The sequence below is a fragment of the Miniopterus schreibersii genome (genome assembly GCF_964146895.1).
Source record: "Miniopterus schreibersii genome assembly, chromosome: 7".
Classification (NCBI taxonomy): Eukaryota; Metazoa; Chordata; class Mammalia; order Chiroptera; family Miniopteridae; genus Miniopterus; species Miniopterus schreibersii.
In genome coordinates, this window is record NC_138108.1 from 69498211 (window position 1) to 69523294 (window position 25084).

The 25084-nt window shown below is 34.7% G+C and overlaps 1 protein-coding gene across 9 annotated transcripts in view; it reads right to left on the minus strand.

The window, feature by feature from the left end:
* The window catches only part of CCNT2 (cyclin T2), a 37105-nt gene that overhangs the window by 7302 nt on the left and 4719 nt on the right, over positions 1-25084 (minus strand). For 3 of the 9 annotated variants that reach the window (XM_081143010.1, XM_081143007.1, XM_081143011.1), the window contains 4 exons: positions 7902-8030; positions 6099-6159; positions 3666-3728; positions 498-543 (listed from right to left, as the gene is read on the minus strand). In XM_081143010.1, the coding sequence (XP_080999136.1) occupies positions 498-543; positions 3666-3728; positions 6099-6159; positions 7902-8030 (299 nt within the window). Of the gene's footprint in view, positions 1-178; positions 544-670; positions 758-3665; positions 3729-6098; positions 6160-7901; positions 8031-10043; positions 10161-11337; positions 11466-25084 lie in introns of those variants that run through there. The other 6 variants (XM_081143013.1, XM_081143008.1, XM_081143012.1 and 3 more) reach the window with 5 other exon arrangements.

The following is a 25084-nucleotide window of genomic DNA, read 5'->3' on the forward strand; positions in this document are numbered from 1 at the left end:
ATAGGAGATGACTACTTCTAATTTACTACTAGTGGGTATTATCTGGAACAAAACCCAAGTTATATAAATTTTACTTATTAAAAAAATTTTAATGATTAAAGTTAAGATCGGATAAATGTGAAATTTTAAAAATTGTCATTTAACTATAATTATAAACTAGAAATAGCTTTATACTTACCAAGTTGCTCGAATTTCTACGTTAAGTTTAGCTCTCTGTAATCTTTAGCTGCTATTCAGGCTACCAATTTTAGACTTATGCACTCACAAATCGAGAATATGTCATCAGAAAGCACCACTACACTTCACATTGTGCATTTAACCCCTCTGTGCCCAAAGTCCCTTGTACAATACACCGCAAAGCAGACAGGAAGGTACCACCACAGTAGATGGTCCAGTCTCCTGTTGCAACAAGGGTAAGAGACACATTGAGGGGGCCCTGCATTAAAGGAAGCTATAGTGTGCTACAACAGTGCAACAAAGAGGGTCAGGATAACAACCTGTTGGTAGCCATGAAATAGGATGTCTGTGCCAAATCCTTGCTTGCTGTAAGGAAAAAAAACAAAAACGAAGACAATACTATCAGCTTTAACATGCTACTATTAAAAAATTCTCAACAGAACAAAAACTTCAAAGATGTGTACACAAAAAGTAAATTTTACTTACTACTTACAAATATCACAAGAGCGCCATCATTTTCTATACTACTGAAAATCTTCAACAACATTCACTCAAATGTTTCTTGCTATCCCCCAAAGATCTGAGAAACAAGCCGATTTGCTTTTAGCTAGCCAGTTACAAGGGCTAAACTTGTTACTAAGTTAAGCATCTAGTCAGCTAAAAGTTGCAATAAAGCATTCTCCTGGATTTAAAAAAAAAAAAAAAAAAGAAGAGGAAGAAGAAGAAAAGATTTTGAAGTCTAATACAAAATACAGAGTTGCCTGCCAGACTTAATCCTCAGTCATATTAAATTGGCTAGTACTTCCATCAAAATAAAAGAAAACAAGCCCCCACCCTCCAAACTGAGAGCACAACCGCTCAATTTTTCATCATGCTACTAAAAGCATCAACAGAATAAACAACCTAGAAACATTGTAAGGACATAGATATAGGAAACTCCACTGTATTTTTTAAAAATTATAGATTCCAATTAACAAGAACTTTAGATATGAGTACAGTGCTCTAGAGGGAATCAGGATGCTTCAACATACCCCCCCAACCCCCAAATTGAAATTAAGACACAAATTGAAAACAGCCCGGCCCCTTCTGCTTCTCTCTCTTCCCAGCAGGGATGCCTCTGCTATGGGTGACCTCCTCCAATCACTCTCATCGGCCCTGACATCCCTTTCCCCTTTGCTTCAACTAGGGTCAGTTCCGCTCAACTCACCCCTCTCTAAAAGGCTCCAAATTCTTGCCCCTCCTATTTTTATCTGTAGCACCTGTAATCCCTGCTGCCCATGTGAATCTTTTAAAAAGGGATTTGGGCTTCGCAGAGTCGTGCTAAGGAAGAGTGCAAAGCATGAGCTGTCTTGGAGACAGTGTGACTTAATTATTGCATTTTTTCCATCAGAGAAGTGAAAGGTCAATTCTGCAGCAAAGGAGCATAATACCAGCTTTCTCTTGAGGGGAAAAGGAGGCGGTAAAGGGCTTTAAAGAAGCCGAACCATTTATCCCCTTCAGAAAAGACTCAAAATATGCAGAGAAGAAAATTTTAATTGCCATAGCAGTTTTCACCTCAGAATATATCTAAATTCAATAACCCATCACTGTGCAACAGAAGAATGGAGGGAAAATGTTCTTTTGTTAGCTAAAAATTATAATAGAGAAAATAAACCAAACATGAAAGAAAATTTATTAAATAGAGTGAGATACAAACCCTAGTTACTTGAAATGTTAGTCAGACAAAAGGAGGTTAAACATACATAAGATCTGTACTAAAATTTAAGAATCAGTCACATTTTAAACATTAACAAAAAATATTCTAATATTTTGCTTTGGATGATTTATCAAACTTGTAATTTTTGTAAATGTTTTAAAATTTACTATTCAACTTTGCAAATCTATGTTCTTTATGTCTCTAGCTTCTTTAGATATAGGACAACGTACAAAAATATTAATAAAAAAGGATTTTTAAAAAGCTAAAACTTCACAATACTAAGCTGAAACTCCAGTTTCAATTCCTACTAAATCAAAGTATTATTTTAACCCATATTAATATCCTCCTTTAATATCTTTTTTCATCAGACTCAATTTAAAACAAATTAAGTGGCTTTCCATTAGTCTGACAAAACAGTTTACCCTTTTCAAGTTTGCAGGAAAACAGAACTACTATCTCAGATTTTTTTTCTTAATTCAACATCTACAAAGTTATCCATACAAATCTATACCACACTGTAATACTGGGGGTGAGAATGTGCTATAAAATATACTCATATAACAACAAAGAACAGGAATTAAGTATGTTCTAGTTTACAAGTGATAATTAATATATGCTATTAGGATAAAAAATATATAAACACCATTTTTAGAGGTCCAGATCTTAACAAAACACTGTGGCATTGTGGTGTCAGATAACAGAGCTTTTTCTTTTCTTTTTTTTAAAATGTAGCCATAACATAATAAAATCCTACCTAGGTATAAAATAAATTCAATTTAGAATGAATAAAATGTGAGAATATTTAGGTAAACACTAAAAAAAACAAAACAAAGCCTTCAAAAGTCTTACCCATTTTGTTTAGAATAATCCTAAAGAAGTCTGGTGGTGAAAGAATGAAACTGCAAAATTTAATTTTCAAAATGGAAGTAAGAGAAAAAGGCAAACTAAAGATTCCAAGAGGTTGTTACTAGTATGTAATACTTCTAATGGGAAACAAGAAAATAGAAGTAGTAGTATAACAACATGCAACTGTGTAAAAAATATTTGTAGGAATACAGCAGGTATATAGGATTCATTAACAAGAATAGAAAAATGTGTACCACATGCTTTAAAGCAGTAAAGCAGAAAATACAAAAGCTTCCTACTCCTGTTTATAAAAGGTGTAACAGCCACATCATACACCATGTATCAAGCTGTATAAATAATTCCTCATTATACACAAAAAGGAAACCATTTTTAGTAATACTAAAGAACTGTGAAAAATATATAAAACCAATTTTGTTCAAATGAACATGGGCAAAACATTCGCAAACATGGCAAATCTGCAAAGAAAGGCAATTTTTATAGAATAAAATCTGAGGTTGACTTGCAAATTCTTATACTGTAATCTTTTCAAGAAGTCAGTGAACATTTCTGACATAAATAAAAAATTTTTACTATTTTCTGCACCCATGTATTAACGGCCTCCACCTTAAATATCAACTGAAATCGGACAGGCATAGCCCAATGGGGAGGTAGACAGAGTCCTAATATTTGGAAGCCCTCCAACTTTTCAGTGAAATGAGACTTGCTGAAGTGGAAGTGTAAAGGAAGCTAATTGACTGGGAGAACCACAAATAGAAGTAGATGAAGAGGAAGATATGGAACACTGAAAAGTAATGCTTCAAAATGACATTTCCCTTATTTTAATAAAATTCAAGAAAAGGCTGTAAGAACATAGCATTCAAATCAATTATAGACAATAAAAATCATTACTACTGTACTTAATTTAAAAGTTTCAAAGATCACTTACCTCTTACTAACTGGGTACATTTCACCACATCTGTGTGTGGGTGTTCAATGGTGATCTCAAAACCTGAAAAGAAAAGCACTTTTTTCCCCAATCACTTACCACTACAATACTTGCCTGAGATATGCCACTCACCACACAACCATAAATGTGTAATATATTTTTCACTATTAAAAAAACCCAAAGACAATGTTTCTTATCACTGACATGATTATTATACTTCTGATAAGAAATCATTTCTTCTTAAGGACAATGTTCCAATTATGAAAATTGATTATCAAAATTATTTGTAGATCAGGGGGTAATATTCATTGAAAATTCTGAATTACAATTAGTTTGAAATAATCCTCATGTTAAAAACAAACTAAAATCATCACAAATACAATTATTATTAAGCTTGCGCCTCAGGTTAAGCAGGGAATTCAATATGTAATATACCCTCCCCCTACTGAATTTACTGGGGTTCTTCAGTGTATTCCAACTCTTTTAGAAGATGTGAAAAGAACATTTTTCATAAATATAACCTCTGAGCTCAGTGTAAGAAATGACCTTTTAAATAACATAGTGTTGTTATTTTCTTAGTGTGCCTTAGATCAAAGGGTTTCAGCCACTTAGCTTACAACTACGTTTCATTAATAAAATTGTTAAGGTAAGTACACCTTGTAGGCCTCATGATTCATTAAATCACTTTCTAAAACCAAAGATAAAATGTAGAAAAGCTTTCAATGTTCAATCAACCCTTAAGTAGGGCAGGGCTCTTCCTTTTTTAAAAAGTCGAGGTCGGTCGCATCTAATGCCTTCAAAGCAGTAAGTGAATAATATCCTAACGAACAGGTAATCTGGATTTATAAAGTTACTATATGGTCTATTTATATTTCTACTGTAATAAAACCTGCAATATCATACTTTAATGAAAGTCAAAGAGGTATTTCTTATAAATTCTTATGCTCCCCTTAAATGCTATTCATTCTCAGTGCTTAAGAATCTGTCATAAACAATGCAAATGACACAATAATTTTAAATAATATAACTTTGTATTATTTTAAAATAATATAATCTTTTCAACTTTCATTATTTATTTATTTATAAGTTTTCATAATTATGTAATTTTATATAATAAAACAATAACATTTACATTACAGGATTTGGAGGGAATGAGAAGATTCTCACTTTTATTTTTGTATCTTTTTATAATATAAAAACTTCAAACAAGTGATATACATTTCAAACAAGCTACTTTTGTAATAAAAAGACTGTCATTATGAGAAGCGGTGATTACCAATTCTATTCAACATTTGGGAATGGAATAATAAATAAAAAATAACTACCATAATAATGATTATTTATGATATACACACTATGTAGCAATATTTTTTATATATCTTTCATCTTCAGATTCACAATGTTACGGCAGGCATTATTATTATACCTTGCATATATAGAATGGAGGTATAAAAAGTCAAGTGGGGAACTTTGCCCAAGTTTACTAAGCAAGTCAGAGGCCTACAGATTTAAACCCAGATCTCCATACAGACAATGTTCTTCTAGAAGTAACACATGACTTTACACAAGTAAAAACTGCCTTCAGCCTCAATTTCCTCATAGTAAAGTGAAACCTAAGAGTAGATGATCTTTAGAAATCACTTAAGTTGCATGAACTTTGCAGACAATGTAACTTTTAGAAAAGGATTTCAACATTTAATTAACTATTATGTCACATTAAAAATGATCTAAATTCATTAAACACTGACTATAAGCCCTAGGAGAACAAGAACTGCCATGTATGTTTGTACACATTACAATCAGATGCAACAGCTCGAGAGAGTATTTCCTTCTCCAATGCAAACCCAGAATGAAGCAGTGTCTTAACCGTCTGAAAACATTAAAATCTCACCCAAGGTTGTTTATGTCAAATGAAATTTAATTTTTAAAAATGGTTTCCTTATAACCAGCCAGCAGTATTCTGCCCAACTTTGTTTTAAAATGAAACTTTCATCAAAGATAAAATTACTCCAGCCCGGCCGGGCGTGGCTCAGCGGTTGAGCATCGACCTAGGATCCAGGAGATCGGGGTTCGATTCCCGGGTTGCGGGCTAGGCAGCCGATCAATGACTCTCTCATCATTGATGTTTCTCTCTCTCTCTCTCCCCCTCCTTTCCTCTCTCTGAAATCAATAAAGATATGTTTAAAAAAAAGACAAAATTACTCCAGAAATTTTCCTTTATTTAGAACGCAGCAGGTCCTCGAATAATGTTATTTCATTCAACATCATGTGTTATACCATAGGAACTGAACTCTTGTTTTTATCAGTTAGGCCAAGTAAACCGGTTTTGTTATATGTTGTTTCACTCAGTCGCGAAACCAAGTGATGACATTAAATAAGAACTTATTGTACTGCACTGAAGAACAAACAAAAATATATGATGTAAGTACATACCTAGGGTTTGTAGCATTATGGTTTCAAGTAAAACCAATTCTTGAGTTTGTTGAAGGTAAGCCTGCAGGTAAAAATAGTAATATTAAAATGCTTAAGATAAACATAACACTACTAGATGATGGGACCGTTAAATTTCATGAGAGTTACAGATTGATTACAAAAGAACCATAGTAGTTTATAAATACAAAGGAAAGAAATTGAGGGAGATAGAAAAACCTATATTCTGTGACAAGTCTAAATTGAATTACTTCTATATAGGAAATGTATACAAAGCAAAACCCCCCCAAAACAACCTAAGGATAATGATAATATGAAAGGGGGTGGGCTAATTGGAACAAAAGAGATCTCCAGTCTGTAATGTAAAACTTGACCTAGGTATTACTGGTGCTTCAAGACATTAAGGACAGGAAGCACCAGCCCAAGTAAGAACACCAAATTCAAAGCCACCTTTAAGGAAAAGACTTATCAACTTAATTTAAGATACTTCATGTGGTAATTTCTTGACAGTGACAGTGAGTGAGTTACTTTTACAATTAACTCCCTCTCTTCAAAAAAGACAAAATAAAATCAAAACAAGTTGTATAATCTCTAGATTAAAAGAAAAAATTTTAGATATAAAATACCAAAATAATGTTTCACCCAACATCAATAAATTATTCACCTATTGCAATTACTCTGGAAATAAAGGGTATGAAAAATTTTCTGCCATCTCATTCTTAGATCATGACAACTGACTAAGATGATAAGAAAACAATATATATCAGTATTCATTTATGTAAGAACATATTGCTAAACCTAGAGTGAAAGCACCTTTAATTTTATTTACGCCCCATTTTGAAAAGGTCACTGAGCTGATTTTTAAAACACAGATTTCTATTATTTGAACAATATAAGTAACCAAAAGAAATAATCCTGAATTTGTAAAATTAGTAGACACTACTAACTCTAAATAGTTCTTATTTTTGAATACACACATTCTCTACTATTGAAATGGCTACATGAATATTTTACTTCCTTAACAACATCTAGGATAAAACGTGTCATTAATAAAATCAGATATACTTAACTGGACCTTAAACTTGATCCAAATCAAACTGAATTAATATAGATCTGGAGTCATTCTGTAGGTAAAAGTTCCTGACAAAGTAACTCACCTATAACAAGAGTGCTAGAAAAATGATTTTAAAGGCCCAGAATTCTTGCCTGTTTTAAGATATCAGAAAAATTTTAAATGATGCTTTCAAATAAGGTCTATTAAAACGATGATGAACAAGTTTGTTTAGAAACTAGCATTACTCTTTAGAAAAATTAAAATATTTTTTAAAAGTGCACTCATGAAAGCATGGTAAAATGTACCTTTATGTATCAGAGAGATTAGTTAGTACTATATATGCATTAAATAAACAATTCTGTAAAAAGACTAATTACTGATCTGGAGGTAAATCCAGAGGTTTTCCTATTCCTTCATTTGCTGACAAATTATTTATCTCTGACCTTGAACACACCCAAACAATGGAGGTGAAATGATTTACCCTTTACATGTATCACAGGTTTGCTATGAGGATAAACAACAAAAAGTGAAACACTTAAAAAGCACCTTACAAAATTCAGAATGACAGTATAATTCATGAACATACATGAAATGTTTCTGCCAGATTGCTTCCTGCCATTACATTCCTAAGTGGTAATAGGAATAAACAGCATTTGAATGCAACACTAATTGAATTATATTTTTATTAGGTATAAATAATGAAAAGATTCCAACTTTACAAAGAAAACCCCCAAAACCCAGTTTTTACATACATCACACTTAGTATCCAGCAGTGGCTCTAAGGGATGAAGACAAGCATGTGCTACTTTGATAACATGTTCAAGTTTTCGAGCCTGTTCTTCCACTTTTGCCGCCAAAAATAATGCGGTAGGTGATATTATCTGCAGGAAAGAAAAAAGTTGGTGATTTAAAAACAAACAAATTTTGGAAAAACTTACTTTCTAAAGGGGTGGGGTGTGTAAAGAAGAAATGCAATATTAAAAGTATGAATTGCTAGCTGGGCTATGAAAAAATTGATGTTAAAAGTTTTAATAAAGTTATTCATTAAATAGAACTAGTACCCCTAACTGATAAAATCTGTTTTACTTGTTTTGCAGATAGAATACTAAAGGGAAAAAGGAAAAATCTTATACTCTACCTAACAGAAAGTTAGGTAAATAATAGTATTAATGCACATTGTGAAGGAAAAAGGGAAAAGACCCCTCAAGACAAGAAATGAAGCCACAGCTTTAAAAAAAGATGAAAAAAACTGGGTAATGTATATCCAGATTTTCCTTCCTTTAGGGCAGTCACCAATTTGTAGGGTTTTCTTAATCAATGATTCATTGTGTGGCTAAGAGCTACACAATCTTGCTTAACACCTTGCTGACCAGTAAGGAGTACACGCGTGCTTCAGTGTCAGAAAGCTGCTGACTGGTCACGAGATAACTTGTGTCTGCACTTACATTAATTTCAGTAATTTTAAACACCTTGCTGACCAAAGTAGCCAGGCACACGGGCTAGGTCTGGCTCAAAATAGCCAGTCAGCAAGGTGACAGAAAAATGATCTACAAGGCAAAATGAGGATTCTGCCCATGAAACTGCTACTTGATCTCTATTACTTTACTAACACCATTAAAAGTAGCATAAAAAACAGGAAATAAACATGTAAGACAAACCAACAGAGTAGAAACATTGCCAATTGGAGATCAAGAAATTAGCAATTTTTAAAGCATTACTGAGTTATATTCTTTGGATTAAAGTATAAGAACATAGCACTAACAATGACATTGACTAAAAAGAGAAACACCAATTTTGAACATATATTTACCCCTGAAGTTACTAATAAACCAAATAACTGCTGACTCAGAAAATGGGCATATTTAATAACATTCTAAGGTTACATATGAGAACTATAGTAATGGAAGGAGGCTAGACTTTGGATGGTGAGCACACAATGGAGTATACAGATATTGCACTATAAAGTTGTACACCTGAAATTTATATGAAGTTATTAACCAATGTTACCCCAATAAATTTAATTTAAAAAAAGGAATATCTTATGAAAAGAGAATTTCTAAATGTCAAGATTCAGATACATTATTTTTCAAGAGGTAAACATCTCAGTCTCACTGTACTTTGGGGGTCATCAATCACTATACAAAAACATCAAAAGAGGGAGGGGAAGAGAGAGAAGCATAAATCATGCTATATGATTGGGCAGGTAATAAAAGGAGAGAATTTCTGATACAGGGAAGGTGGAGCCTTTATATCATTGCAGAGACATGAAATTTAATTGCTGAATTTTGGATATGAAAAGGACCTTCTCTATTCCAAATGCATTTGCAGATTAGTAAATGAGTAAAAATGACTAGAAGTTTTCTTCCTGGTGTATAAATCTTTAAAACAGACCTAAAATTAAGTGAGTTTGGCTCCAAACAACCAGAAATAATGTTATCTTAAAAGGACTGAATAATTTCAACTTGAACTTTCAAATTATTTCCATCTTTTAAAATTATTGCAACAAAAAATATTTTTAAATTGAGAATGCTCTAAAAAACAATGTATTCTTAGTTTTCATAAACTTAGAATAAACTACTGTTATTATTCTTTACAACAAATTTAATTAACCAACATCAAAATTACTTAATATTCTTGAAATGCTAGTTAAATAGCAGTCACCAGGGCAGGGGGCAGAGATGGTGGTGGTGGTGTTTCTGAGATGTAGAAAATGTAAGATAACTGAGATTGGACAATTATTCCTATCTGTTACTTTTCCCCACTTCCTACCACTGTTACCTAATTTAATTCCTTTTCTATTTAAAGGCTTAACTCAAAAGAGCATCTCCTTTCAAAGTAAAATTTCTGAGTCACAGTGTAGTACCCTTCTTTAGTCAATGAAAAATTGTGCATACCTCTATCATTGTATACTTATACTGCATTCTAACTTCTGGTTTATTAATCTTGTCTGTCCTCCAGTCTAGAAGCAGCTTGAACACAGAGACTGAATTATTCATTCATGTTCCCATTATCTAGCATTGTGCAGCTGCTGTTCAATATATTTGAATGAATAACATGTGGATAATCTATATATAAATATAAAGGCACCAATATTAAATTCAAAGTATTCCAAATGCCACAGTAAAAATCTAAGAACCAATACCAAGGTAAGAAATACAAGAAACAGGACATGGACAATGGGAGGGAGAGGGACTGGGGAGGGGAGTGGGATGGGGTGGAGTGGGTCACTGGGGAGAAAAAGGAAAATCTGCAATATTTTAAACAAAAATAAATAAATAAATAAATAAATAAATACAAGAAACACCCAATAAAATGAAGAGTTTCCCATAACCTCTCACTTATCTTATTCACGTCTAAGAGGGGAGTGGCTAAGCCAGCCTTCAAATGCTACAACTATCCATCTAGGAGTGAAGCAACCGAGGGACAAGTCAAAGTCAAATCAGACTGAACTTAGATATCCGGGAGCTAAGCAATGATTTTCAGGGTAGATTCCTGTGTAGTTACCGACACTCCTCACAGAAATCCTTCTGTTCTCTCTAAATAGGGCTCAATTCTCACCCTCCTCCACTGCAACTAATACCCAACACTCTTTCAAAATTCCCGGTGAAATCCACTAACTCCAGTTACATTTCCTTCTCTATAGCCTGCAAACATTTTACTTCATCAAGGCTTTAAAAACAAAACACCTTTTTTGGGAAATACTTTGTGAATATCCATGTGAGACTTTAATTTTAAGGATGACTAAGAAAGGTAATCAAACTAGGCACTACTGCTTTTTGTATGGAAAGCTGATTCTGTTGTGTGGCTTATTAAAAGGAAAAGAATTCCAAGTTTTAAGTACTGGCAATATTAGTAGTTGGTCTGTGTCTTTTGAGGGAACAAATATTCATTAACACACGTAAACTTTGTTCAAAGTCAAAGAATTCACACCAAAACTGGAATACATACTTGGCTGGTTCAAATGACCAAACAATTACAAACTGAGATTCAGTTCACCGGGGACAGGAACCATGCACTACCCGTTTTGTGTTCTGGTCCCTAGTTTGATAAATGTTCTCCAATTACTATAACTAAAGGGAAGAAATTGATTTTTAAATAGTCATGAGTTTGTTACTCTAGCAAAAATGTATGAGTAGTTCAAGGAGATATTACATTCTCAAAACAAGACAAACTTCTACAGAAATATACCATACAAATCACGGAGAGGGGGAGGAAGAGGTGATGAAGCCAGCTGCAGCACAGTAGTCAGACTGCCTCAGTAGAATCTGACTAGCCTAGGCAAATTACTTATTCTCTTTGTGGTTCAGTTTCTGCATCTGTAAAATGGGAGAAATAGCATCTGCTATAAAGTTGTGGTGAGAATTAAACGAATCAAGATATGTAAAGCACTCAGAATAGTGCCCCATAGTGTGACTCAAATATTATTACTATGTTGAAATACTTAACAATTGTGTATTGTTACTGTTGAGCTCAAATTTTAAATGTGATTTAAATGCCTTAAAAAAATGTCCTTTTTTGCTCACCTTCCTTCCACAGTTAAACCCAATTCTTTAAAGGTTCTTAGTTCCTAACTAAGCAGATTCAAACACTGAAATTATGGCACTTGACATGACTTTAATGGTTATACCCACACTCCTTTCTTCCTGCAGTTGTGCTCACCCCCTTCTCTTTTTCTATTCCTTTATAGGTTTTCATTCCTACCTCTTGATCTGCCTCATTCCTCCTGCCCACTCCTGGCCGCTGTCTCCCCTTTTTGCTCCTGATGATGCCCTCACTGCTGACATTCTTCACTCTCCAATGCTGGCTTCAACCTTGATAGCTGGAGGCAAGGTCAGTTTGAATTAACAAAAAGCCTGGATAATTTCTAAGTCACCAAAGAGGGATGTATCTATCAGCCAGTTTCAAGTAAATTTATGCACATACTGTATGTACATTTGTATTTAAGAACTGCCCATAGCTGTTTTATTACTCAACTTTAAATCTCCTAATCCAAAAGAGCCCTAAAAGAAGCAAAGATAAGACTTCAAGTCTGCTTTCCATTTGATAAAACAGTATCAACAGACTCCTAAACTGTTCTTATGTTTCATCTCTACATCATGCAGGCCAGTGAAGCCATTCCTTCCCCCTTTTTTTTTAACTGCCCAACACCAACTCCTCCCTTGACTAAAACTAGGACAATTATTTCTGTGCTTTGAAAAGGACTTCATTAATAAATATCTAGCTAGCTGTAGGTATCAGAGGTTAAAATTTGGAAATCACTTGCCTAAGGCTAGTTAAGGAGAAGTGGTAATGGTGTAACTTTAGCAAAGACTGAGAAAGAAACTACTAGAATAGAAAAAGGAAAAGTGGAAACTTAGACATAAATAAACACAAAGGAGGTAAGCTCCCCCCCACCAAGAAGAAAATGGAACAGGTCAAAATGTACATTTGCTAATAAGAAAGATTACCAAGCTCAAGCAAATTAAACCAAATTTCCAGCACAATGTTAAGAAGTGGTTTAAATCCTTAATTTTGCTGCGCTGAAAAGACTGACATTTCAGTATTACGGAAAACGTCATTAACTCAATCTGGTATTTAGTTATTTTTTCCTACTCATATAATTATATGTGAATGTAATACTGTCAACAGAGATAATTTATCTTGAGAATTTAAAAAATCTTCAGGCTGGATGCTATTTGGGACATCTAATTGCATTTAAAAGAGAGCTGGCTTAATAAAGACTAAGAAACACTAGTATTCAGTATTGCTGAAAAGCAGTCCTGAGAAAGAGAATAAGGTCTGATTTCCATAATTACATTTAAATATATTAAATATGCTTAATACTATCTGGCAATTTAACACTTATTTATTGAAGAATACCTCACCTTCATGAAGTTGTTACAACCTCCCCCACAAAACAAAAAACAACTTATACTTTAAAGTACACTTAACATTTCATAGTTAAGTCTCCATTCTTCCTCACATACTCAGCTCCTACCATCTCCCAAACTCATGCCGTACTTACTGTGAAACAAGAGCATTAACACTGCATAGGTACCAAATATTCTACATTAATCTTAAAAAGTCCATTTTTGCCCTGGCTGGTGTGGCTCAGTTAAGCACTGTTCTGTACACTGAAAGGTTGCCAGTTCGATTCCTGGTAGGGGCATGCAGGAGGCAGCCGATTGATGTTTTGCTCCCATATCGACGTGTCTCTCTCCCTCTCCCTTCCTCTCTCTAAAAACAAAACAAAACAAAAGTCCATTTTCCTTCAGATGGCTAAACAAATAAGAATATTATAGAAGACTTAATATTGCAAAGATGGTGGTATTCCTCAAATTAATCTACAAATTCACAGAATGCCTGTCAAAATCCCAGCTTCAGTTTTACAGAAGCTAACAAGCTGATCCTAAAATTCATATGGAGATGCAAGGGAACCAGACAGCAAAAACAATCTTGAAAGAGAAGAACAAAGTTGGAAGACTCACACTTCCTGAATTCAAAATTTACTACAAAATTACAGTAACCAAAACTATGTTGTACTGCACCAGAGCACCACTCAACCATCTTCAAAAATGACACATCCAAAGAGCAGGCATCAGAGCCCCATTATAGCGAATCCTGCTCTGTGGGGTCAGCCTCTGCACAACAGCTTCTTCCCTGTAGTCACAGCCAGTCTTCACACCAATCAGCCTGAGGGTCAATCCCTCCTGTTGACGTGCCAACAGCAATCAAGCCTCAACTACACACAACCACACAAGGGACACTCCTGGAGCACCCAGCTCAGATGACCAGGGAGACAGCATGACTGGGCCCTACAAGACACCTACTGTATCAGGTCACTCTACTAAGACTGAGACATGTGGTGGCTCTACCTAATACATAGAAACACACACAGTGAGACAGACAAAATGGGGAGACAAAGAAACATGTCCCGAATGAAAAAACAGAACAAAACTCTAGAAAAAGAACCAAACAAAATGGAGACAAGCAATCTACCAGATGCAGAGTTCAAAGCACTGGTTATAAGGATGCTCAAAGAACTTTGGGGAAAATTAGGTTAACTCAGTGAGAACTTTAATAAAGAGAGAGGAAACATAAAAATGGAGATATGAAACAAAAAACAACCAGTCAGAAACAAAGAATAACTTAATGAAGAATACATTAGAGGGAATCAACATTAGGGTAGATGAAGCAGAGGATTGAATCAGTGATTTCAAAGACAAGGGAGCAAAAAACACCTGATCAGAACAGCAAACGGGTAGGGGAAAGATAATTTAGTCCTTAAACTAGCATTCACAATCATACTAGCATTCACATCATAGGGGTACCAGAAGGAGAAGAGAGAGAGCAAATAAATGGAAAACCTACTGATGAAATAATGACCGAAAACTTCCACAACCCAGTGAAAGAAATAGACTTATAAGTCCAGGAACTGCAGTGTCCCAAACAAAATGAATGGAAAAAGGCCACACCAAGACACATCATAATTAAAATAAATCTTAAAAGAAGCAAGAAAAAGGCAGTTAGTGACTTACAAGGAACCTCCTATAAGACTTTCAACCGAAACTCTGCAAGCCAGGAGGGACTGGCAAGAAATATTTGAAGTGATGAAAAGCAAGGAACTACATACAACCAAGATTACTCTACCCAGCCAGGCTAGAGTTTAGAATTGAAGAACAGACAAGAACATGCTAAAGGAGTTCAGCACCACAAAACCAGTATTACAAGAAATGTTAAAGGGACTTTTTTAAGAGGATGAAAAAAGGGTAAGAATTATGATTAATAAAATGGCAATAACTACATACAGTACCTATTGATAATTACTTTAAATGTAAATGACTTAAATGCTCCAGTCAAGAGACAGGGTGGCTGAATGAATAAGAAAACAAGGCCCAAACATATGCTGCACATGAGAGACTCACAAGATCAAAAGATACACAGATTGCCCTGGCTGGTGTGGCTCCGTAGGTGAAAGTAAAAGGATGGGAAAAGGCATTTCACGCAAATGGAAACTGGGGGGTTGGGGGGAAGCTGGGGTAGCAATATTTATATCGGACAAAACAGACTTTAAAACAAACAACGAGAGATGATTCTACTTCTAGTATTTATCTGAAGAAACCTAAAACATTAATTCAAAAAGACATAGAGAGCCCTATGTTCACTGTAGCATTATTTACAATAGCCACGATATGGAAGAAACCTAAGTGTCCATTGATGGAACAAATGACTAAAGAAGATGTAGGACATATATACAATGGAATATTACTCAAACATAAAAAATAATAAAAAAAATGAAATCTTGCCATTTATGACATGAGAGACCTAGAGGGTATTATGGTAGGTGAAATAAGTCACACAGAAAAAGACAAATACCATGATTTCACTTATATCTAGAATCTAAAAAACAAAATAAAGAAGCAGCAGAACAGAAACAGACTCATTGATACAGAGCACATTTTGATGTTTGCCAGATGGGACGGGGCTTGGGAGGATGGGTGAAAAAGATAAAGGGATTAAGATGTACAAATTGCCAGTTATAAAAACAGTCACGGGGATGTAAAGGTACAGCACAGGGAATATAGTCAATAATACTGCAATAACTACATACATGTATGGTGTCAGATGAATACTAGGCTTATTGGGGTGATCACTTTGTATGTTATATAAATGTCTCATCACTATGTTGTATACCTGAAACTAATATTGTATGTCAACTATAATTGAAAAATAACTATTTTTTTAAAAATCCTCACCTGAGGATTTTTCCATTGCTTTTTAGAGCGAGTGTAATGGGGGGGAGAGAGAGACAGACAGACGTCAATTGGCTGCCTCTCGCACTTGCCCTGACCGGGCCAGGGATCAAGCCTGCAACTGAGGTATGTGCCCTTGGCTGGAATTGAACTGGGACCCTTCAGTCTGACAGCCGATGCTCTAACCACTGAGCAAAACAGCTAGGGTGAAAAAGAAAAATTAAAAAACAAACAAAAACAAAAGACTATGTGTTATTGGCATAAAGACAGACATATATAGATCATGAAACAGAATACAGAGACCAAAATATACACATTTATGGCCGATTGATTTTTCAACAAGAATATCAAGAAAATTCAATAGGGGAAGAATAGTCTTTTCAACAAATGGTACTAGGACAACTGTTGCATGTCCATATGCAAAAAAAGTGAGGTTGGTCCCTCTTCTTTACACTATAAACAAAAACTGACTCAAAATGGATCACAGACTTAAATGTGAGAGGTAAAACTATAAAACTTATTAGAAGAAAACAGGAATAAATCTTCATGACCTTGAATCCGACAATGCTTTCTTAGGTATGACATCAAAGCACAAGTGACAGATGAAAAATATGAATAAACTAAATGCATGTGCTACAATACAAATGATACCATTAAGAAAGTGAAAATGACACCCCATGGCATGGGAGGAGTTATTTGAAAATCATATATCTAATAACAGACTGTTATCTAGGAAATATGAAGAACTCTTACAGCTTAATAATAAAAAGCCAACACAACTTTAAAAATGGGGAAAGGATATAAGCAGGCATTTCTCCAGGAAAGAAACACAAAAGGGCAATAAACACATGAAAAGATGCTTAATACCATTAGTCATTATGGAAATGCAAATCAAAACCACAATGAGATACTTTACATTCATTAGGATGGCCACAATAAGACGGCTTTAATTAAAAAAAAAATACCAAGTGTTGACAAAGAAGTAGAGAAATTGGAACCCTTATGCATTCATTGCTTGTGGGAAGGTAAAATAGTGTGGCTACTTTGGAAAACAGTTTGGCAGTTTTTCAAAAATTTAAAAAAAAAAAATATATCTTCATTGATTTCAGAGAGAGAAAGGGAGAGGGGGAGAGAGATGGATAGAAACATCAATGATGAGAGTCAAGCCCTCCAAGATTACTGAGGTCTACAGTTACCATACAACCCAGCAATTCCACTCTGAGGTATATACCCAAGATAAATGAAAACTAGTATCTACATAAAAATTTGTACATTAATGTTCAAGTAGCATTATTCATAACAGCCCCAAAATAGAAACAATTCCAATGAGGTATATCCCCATGATGTATGGAATGTTGTTCAGTAGTAAGAAGGAATGAAGTACTGATACATGTTACACCACGGATGGACCTTGGAAACATTATGCTAAGACCACGCTGCATAATTCTAGCTATATGCAATGTTCAGAATATGCAAAGCTACAGAGACAGAGAATGGTATCCTAGGGTTGAGAGGGAGAAACTGTGAACTGCTCACTGACACAGGGTTTCTCTTTGGTGATGAAAATATTATAAACTTAACACTGTGATGATGACTGTACAACTTTGTAAATACACCCACTCCACTGAGTTACACATTCTATGTGGGTGAATTTTATGGTATATGAATTGTATCCCAATAGACATTTTAAAAAAGGAGCTAATGTTAAAGACATCTCATAAATATTTAGTGTACACACACCAACAAATTTCAAGGAAAACAAAAGCCTAAACACAGCACAATACAGGTAAACATGTAACCATGCATAACTTTAATGCACATTTGTTAATTTAAAAGTAGAATGAGGGCCTGCCAGGCATAACTCTGCAGCTGAACATAGACCTAGGATCCAGGGGATCATGGTTGGATTCCCGGTCAGGGCACATGCCCAGGTTGCAGGTTCGATCCCCAATTGGGGGCGTGTAGGAGGCAGCCGATCAATGACTCTCTCTCATCACTGATGTTCCTATTTATCTCTCTCCCTCTCCTTTCCTCTCTCTGAAATCAATAAAGATATATTTTTTTAAAAAAGTAGATTAGGTTCCATTTTCAGAAGGTATATATCCATTTCTTAAACAATGATTCACTTTGACTTATGCAATTATTTCAGAAAACCATTAATTTGCTTGTTTAACAAAAATAATTTGAACTATGTTCAAATCTACATAAATGAACCACATTAATTCAAATAGCTACTCCTATTAGGCATTGAAAACAACAATCACTTAACTAGAGCAACATAAACTACAGTATCTAAAACATCTAAGGATATGGGGGGTGTGTAAAACTCTGAAATCCTCTCTGAATCAATGCACCGTTTAAAGACTGCTCCCAAATCCTCAGAACTTTCTTTCCCTGCTCTCTCAGCTATTTTTTTTAAATCCTCACTCAAGAATGTTTTTATTGATTTTAGAGATAGAGGAAGTGGTGGGGGGAGGGAGGAAGAAAGAGAGAAACATCAATGTAAGAGAGAAACATAGACTGGATGACTCCCATACACACCCTGACTGGGGATTGAACCCACAACCTTCTGGTGTGCAGGATGACGTCCCAACCAACTGAGCCACCCTGCCACAGCTCAGCTATTTTTTTTCAAGCATGGAACTATGTCAGTTTTCATGACCTCAAGACTCTTGACTAGAAAAGAATAATCATTTTTACTTTTTCAATTTCTAAATGAGTCCTCAATTTAAAATTAGTTTGAATGTGCATTCTTCCCTATAGGACAAATTCCACAATAATTTATTTGTTAATACAAATGTCTACACAGTATTTTCCATTAGCAGTTACCTGGTATTACTTTCAAGAGTTTATAGCCCAAACCAGCACTGTCAAACAGAAATAGAATGTAATTATGATTTTTCAAGTAACCACATTAACATAGTAAACAAACAGGAAATTAACTTCTAGTTGGTGGTTATAAAGACATATAATATTAGCACAGGTTTAAACCCATAGTTGCCATTATGAAAATAAAATTCATTAAAATTATATAAAAACAGATTTAAATGTATTAAATGTTCATAGGCATCACAAAATAGCTCAAATTGATTTATGTTCCTGTCATTCCCATATTAGAAAGACAGGTTTCTTTTTGCTCTCCCACTAGAATATGTCCCTCAGGGTAAGCAGTCTTATTTATAAGAAAATAAATACCAACTTGGCATACTGCTTGTCACATAATGTGCATTGTTTGTGGAATAACTATTATCATGTAAATATATAGCACACTGTCACTAAGTAGAAGGCATTAAAGACTTAACTTTAAAAAATTCTAACACTGAACACAAGTAGGCTAACTATAGTCATCATTTGTTTCTTTTCCTATATCAGACTCAAATAATTTAGAGAAAAACTTCACATTGCATGTATTTTCTTAAATATGATCACATAAGAAGTACTTATTTAATATGCCAGCTTTATAACTAGAACCATAACTTATTTAAGTATAAAATACTAAGTTTAATGCCCCAAAATATTGTAGGGAAAAACCTCATTGACATTTATAAGCAAACCACTTGAGGAGGCATTCTTAGGAAATCTCGAAATACAAATAGGTAAGGAGAAAACAGGCTACTGCGCAACTACGATTACCTACACAGTATCAGCATCTATGCAACAAGAAGCAAAGGAAAGTAATATGGCATGTGCTGGACTTGATTATAGAGGAACCTAGAAGCAGCCAACAGACATTCATTGGAAATCATGATGGACCAACTTGAGAACTGCAGCTAAACCTGGAAGAAATTTTGTCAAGTCCAATAAGTGGATGAATCCAAGAAGCTTAGATAAGGCTTAAAGGCTTGAAGCCAACTTCTATAACTTTTAAAATTTGTCTCTGGGAATAAAAGCAAAATTGGCAGGATAGAGACAAGGCAAAGAGAAGATAAAATTGAGGGAGGGGAACACAGACAGGAAACTTCAGAAAGCAGACTGCTACATTTCTGAATATTACACAAAACAGGGAGCTCAGTGAAGTTAGAAAAGCTACTCTGAAGCTCATCTACTTAAAGATCAGAAAAACTAATCTCTCACAAAAAGTGAGTAACAGAAGAGTATTTAGGTCATACAAAGATATGCTAAGAAAAAAATTAGAAGAGTTGTTCTCAAGCAACAAAATCACACCATGAATTGCTTAAAATTTTTTTTCAACAAATGGTAATGGGAAAACTAGATATCTACATGCAAGAGTGAAATAGGTTCCTTACCTTGAACCATATAAAAAAATTAACTCATGATGGATCAAAGATCTAATTGTAAGAACTAAAACGATAAAACTCTTAGAAAATGGGAAAAGTTTCATGACCGTGGATTTGGCAATGATTTTCTGGATATGATAACAAAAGCACAGGCAACAAAAGAAAAAATAGTAAAATGGACCTCATAAAAATAAAAGGTGTACATCAAAAAAGTGAAAAAGCCCACAGAATGAGAGAAAACATTTGCAAATCATATATCTGATGAGGAATTAATATCCAAACTAGAAAAAACAATAATTTAATAAAAAACACCCAATTAAAAAATGGACAAAAGACATGAGTAGACATTTTCCCCAAAAAGATGTAAGTGGCCAAATAAGCACGCGAAAAGATGCTCAACATCAATAGCCATAGGAGAAGTGATAATCAATACTACAGTGACACCACTTCACAGCCATTAGGATGGTTATTATCAGAAGAAACAGAGACTTCAACCTAACACCGGTGGTGAACAATAAAGATACAGCTATGCGCAGGACCAAGATTAAACAAGGGTTAAAAGGGAGAGTTCTGTAATGGCTATTTAAGGTAATGTAGACATAATATGAATTAAAAACCAGGGGTGAAAAATGAAAGCAAAGCAAAACCATTTTAACTGTTCTCAGTAAACATTTTGGTGGTGGTAGTACTATTTTTCTGAGACTTAACTAAGCTTTTTGGTGTGAAAGGTCATAGAGATGTAATACGAAAGAGGTTAACTAAAAAAGACCGTCTTGAATCAGAATGAATTCCTGAGGTATTTTAAATATGTATTTAAAATAAAAATATATAACAAGCCTACTAAATGTATGTTTCGTACACTTAATGTATAAACAAATAATAAACATTTAATATATTGATATGCATAGTGAACATATAATGTATTTCCTCACTTTTCATTAAAGATGCTTAGAAACAAGACCAATATAGTAACAGTAAGTATCCCTAGTGTCCAGGTTGGAATCTTGAAATACCCCTTGCTCCCAAAAGCAAGCAAATTTTTTAAAGAAATGGCCATTCCAGTTGTGGAGCAGAAAATGTACAAATTAGCCTGGAATATCCAACTATAACAGATAGTGAGGAAGCTGGGGTATAGAGTTACAATATGGTCCAGCAATTCTACTCCTGGGTATATACCCAAGAGAATCCAAAACATATGTCCACACAGAAAGTTATACATAAATGTTCATAGCAGCAATATAATAAGCTAAAAGGTAGAAACAGCCCAAATGTTCATTAACTGATGAATGTGTATAAAATGTGTTATAATGGTAGTTCAAGAAAAATAAAGTGCTGATACATGCTATAACACAGGCAAAGCTTGAAAACACACTGAGAGGCCAGTCACAAAGGACCACATAGTGTATGATTCCATTTACAAGAAATGTTCAGAATAGGCAGGAACTGGGGAGAGAGGGCCAAGAGGTATGGGGTTTCTTCTTTGGGTAATGAAAATTTCTAAAACTGATGCACAATTCTATGAGTACACTAAAATAACATTCTGTTGTGTACTTTTAATAGGTGAAGTGCATGGTATGTGAATTATACCTCAACAAAGGTAGTAAATATAGAGCAAGAAACAAATATTTATCTTGCCTTTTCAATACAAACTGTACCATGGGGTTTCCAAATAGTATATGAATCACAGCATTTCATTTATAAAAATATTCCAATTAATAAATGAAGAAGAAATGATAGAATTAGGGTATCAAAATGAATGAAAGGATCTAGGGATCGAATATCAACAGCTGCTAACACCACAAAAAGAGAGACAACCAGATATTAGGCGCCTCCTGATGAAAGAACACACCACCACCTGTACTTTGGCAAAGGGATCTAATATGAATCTGATCAAATTTCAGGACCCAAATGGCAATTTGCAGGGAATACAAGAACAAAGAAACATGATAAACTGCACCATGAGTATACAACGAACAGATTCCAGAGTTGGAAACTCTTCAGGTCTAATGCCCTAGGTCCTTCAACAGATTAAAATTTAGGTGAAAGAAAGGGATAGAGGGGAAACCTATCACATTTTTAGTAATAGGCAAGACTAACCTGTGGTGTTTAGGAATGCAGGGTTGTATAAATGAACTGCAAAAAGTGATTACTGTAACGTAAGGATACTGGTTACTTAATGGAGGGAAGGGGTTGATAGCAAAATGGGGCAGATGGAGGAACTTCTGGGGTAGTTAGCCATGTTTCTTGACTTGAGTGGGGATTACAAGATTGTTTGCATTATAATTCACTAAGCTATACATTTGGTGGTTTTATGTTTGTGTTATATTTTATAATCATAAACAGTTCACCTCATATATGCAGTTTTGCGTCATCACTAAAGGACACCAAATAGATGGAATACACTAGGATGTGAGTAGGAGTCAAAGGTAAGATCAGAGGTAAAAATTTAGAAGCAAAAGAGTGGAGTTATCTGGGAAATGCTTTTTATGAAGAGCTGTACTTTCAGCTGAGTCATGAAACCTGACAGACCACCATCACATGAAATGGAGAAAGCCCCATATAGGAAAAAAAGAAGTGTAAGTGTGTGTGTGTGTGTGTGTGTGTGTACATTGCATAAATGCTAAGACTGATATATGGCTGAAAGAGTAATTAGGGGCCTAATTCAAAAAAGGAATTTAGTCTGGCCAGGCATGGCTCAGTGGCAGAGCATCAGCCTAGGATCCAGGAGATCATGGTTCGATTCCTGGTCAGGGCACATGCCTGGGTTGCGGGCTTGATCCCTAGTGGGAGGGCGTGCAGGAGGCAGCCCATCAATGATGACTTTCTCATCATTGATGTTTCTCTCTCCCTCTCCCTCCCTTTCTCTGAAATCAATAAAAATGTGTTAAAAAAAAACAAACCACAAAAAAGGACTTTATTGGATTTTGTACAATGAGGTAAGCAAATCAAAATCTAAGAGTATTTTCATTAGTTACTTGTCTACTCATCTCCTCCTCAGAAATCACTGGCATCAACTGTTAGTGCACCCTATTTCTAAAACATATTAGCATACTCTCATAAAAGTGAGAGTACAGCACGGGATTAGGCAACAGATCTGAGTTCAAATGCCAGTCACATAATGGCTGCTTAGATTTTGGACAATCACTTAGTAATTCCATCTGTTTTCTCAGGAAGATAATACTTTAGTTAAGTAAAGCACCTGTTACAGATTGGGATCTTAAATTTTCATCCATGTAATTTACAGTTAAAAAAGAATTTAAAGTGTTTGGTTAGTATCTATTGTTTTGAACAGCACAGAACATTTCCATTATTGCATAAAGTTCTACTGGACAACACTGCAGTATTTCCCAGTAGTATTAATGGATGTTTGAACATAAGATTATTCTTGGATTGTTTTTATTAAATTAAAAGGCAGAAGTACAAGTGAGCTATAATATAAATAATCACTCAGATTTCGTAAAACCAGAGCATTAACAATGGATTATGACACACACAGGGGAAAGAGCAGAATTTAAACCAATGGTCTTCAAGTTGAGCAGCCATCAGCATCACCTGAGAAGCTTGTTAAAGAATCCCAGGTCCCACCACAAATTTTCTGATTACAGAGGTCTAAAGCACGGTCCAGTAAAGCATTTTTTAAAAGATTTGTCTTTAATTTCCTCACCAGAGGATATCCTGGAGGGAGGGGAGGGAGAAACATCAATTGGTTGGTCTTCATACCTGCCTCAGCAGGGATCAAACCTGCAATCTTTCGGTGCACAGGACAATGCACAACTGAGCCACTCAAGCATTTTTTTAATGAACACCCTGATAATTCTGATGCAGGCAGCTATTGAATCACAAAAGCTTTACATGTACCGCTTTCAGTAGGAAATTTCAGGGCTATCAAGAGATTTCTAGAAATAGATTCTTGAGGTGGATATAGTGATAGTTACATAAACTATGGAGTCTAGATCTGGCTGTAATTTTTGCTTTTGTCACTCTGTTGGTGTGTGAATTTAGGTAAAGTATTTAGCTTTTATGATTCTTATCTTCCTTATTTGAATTAAGAGTACATCAACTTCAAATGAATGTGTAGGAACCACATACCAAAGTAAACCTAAGGAGGAAGAACAAAACAGAAAACCCAAGAACTGTTCCCATGATATCAGTAAATAAATATAGGGAACACCTCATCGCCAGATAAGCATAAAGGTAATGAAATAAAGCAAAATTCAAGGCTGGTAGATTCAATGAACAAAAACTTAACAGAAATAGAACATAATTAAAATTAGAAGAACAAACTTATAAGACAAATTAGAAAAAATATATTTTGTAATATGATGTCAAATTTATAACAAACTCAAAGAAGCTAAGAAACACAGTATTTCAGAGAAAGGCAACATTTATTAACCAACTAAATTTAAACTTTAAATTTTATCAAAAAGTCTCCCTAACACCCTCAATTAAAAAAATTACAAATTTGATCTTTGTTCTTAAGATCCTTGAGGGATTAGATGAATAGGCAATTTCTTACTGAACAGATGAAATTTATCAAACACTCAAAATTAATTTAGTGAAAAAACATAGTTTTAGTCCCCGTCACTCAACTCCTTAGGTTAACATGGGGTATTCTCAACCTCACCACTACTGACATTTTGGACCAGGTAACTTTCTGTTATGGGGTTCTGTCCTTTACATTGTGAGATATTTAGCAGAATCCATTTTCTATACACGAAGTAGCCACACCTAACCCCAAGTAGGATGAGTCCAATTCTGTATGCTGCTGTGTGCTAGATCTAAGAACTGGGGGGGATGGACCATTTTTTGTGCTGAAAAAGATATACACATATATGCTTGTACAAACAAAATGCATTTCTGAAAGGGCACACAAATACTGCCACAGCAAATGCTGTAGGGCAGGGGTCTTAGACACTTGGATTGGAGGAAGGTTATCATATCCCTTTTTGTACCATTTTCATTTAC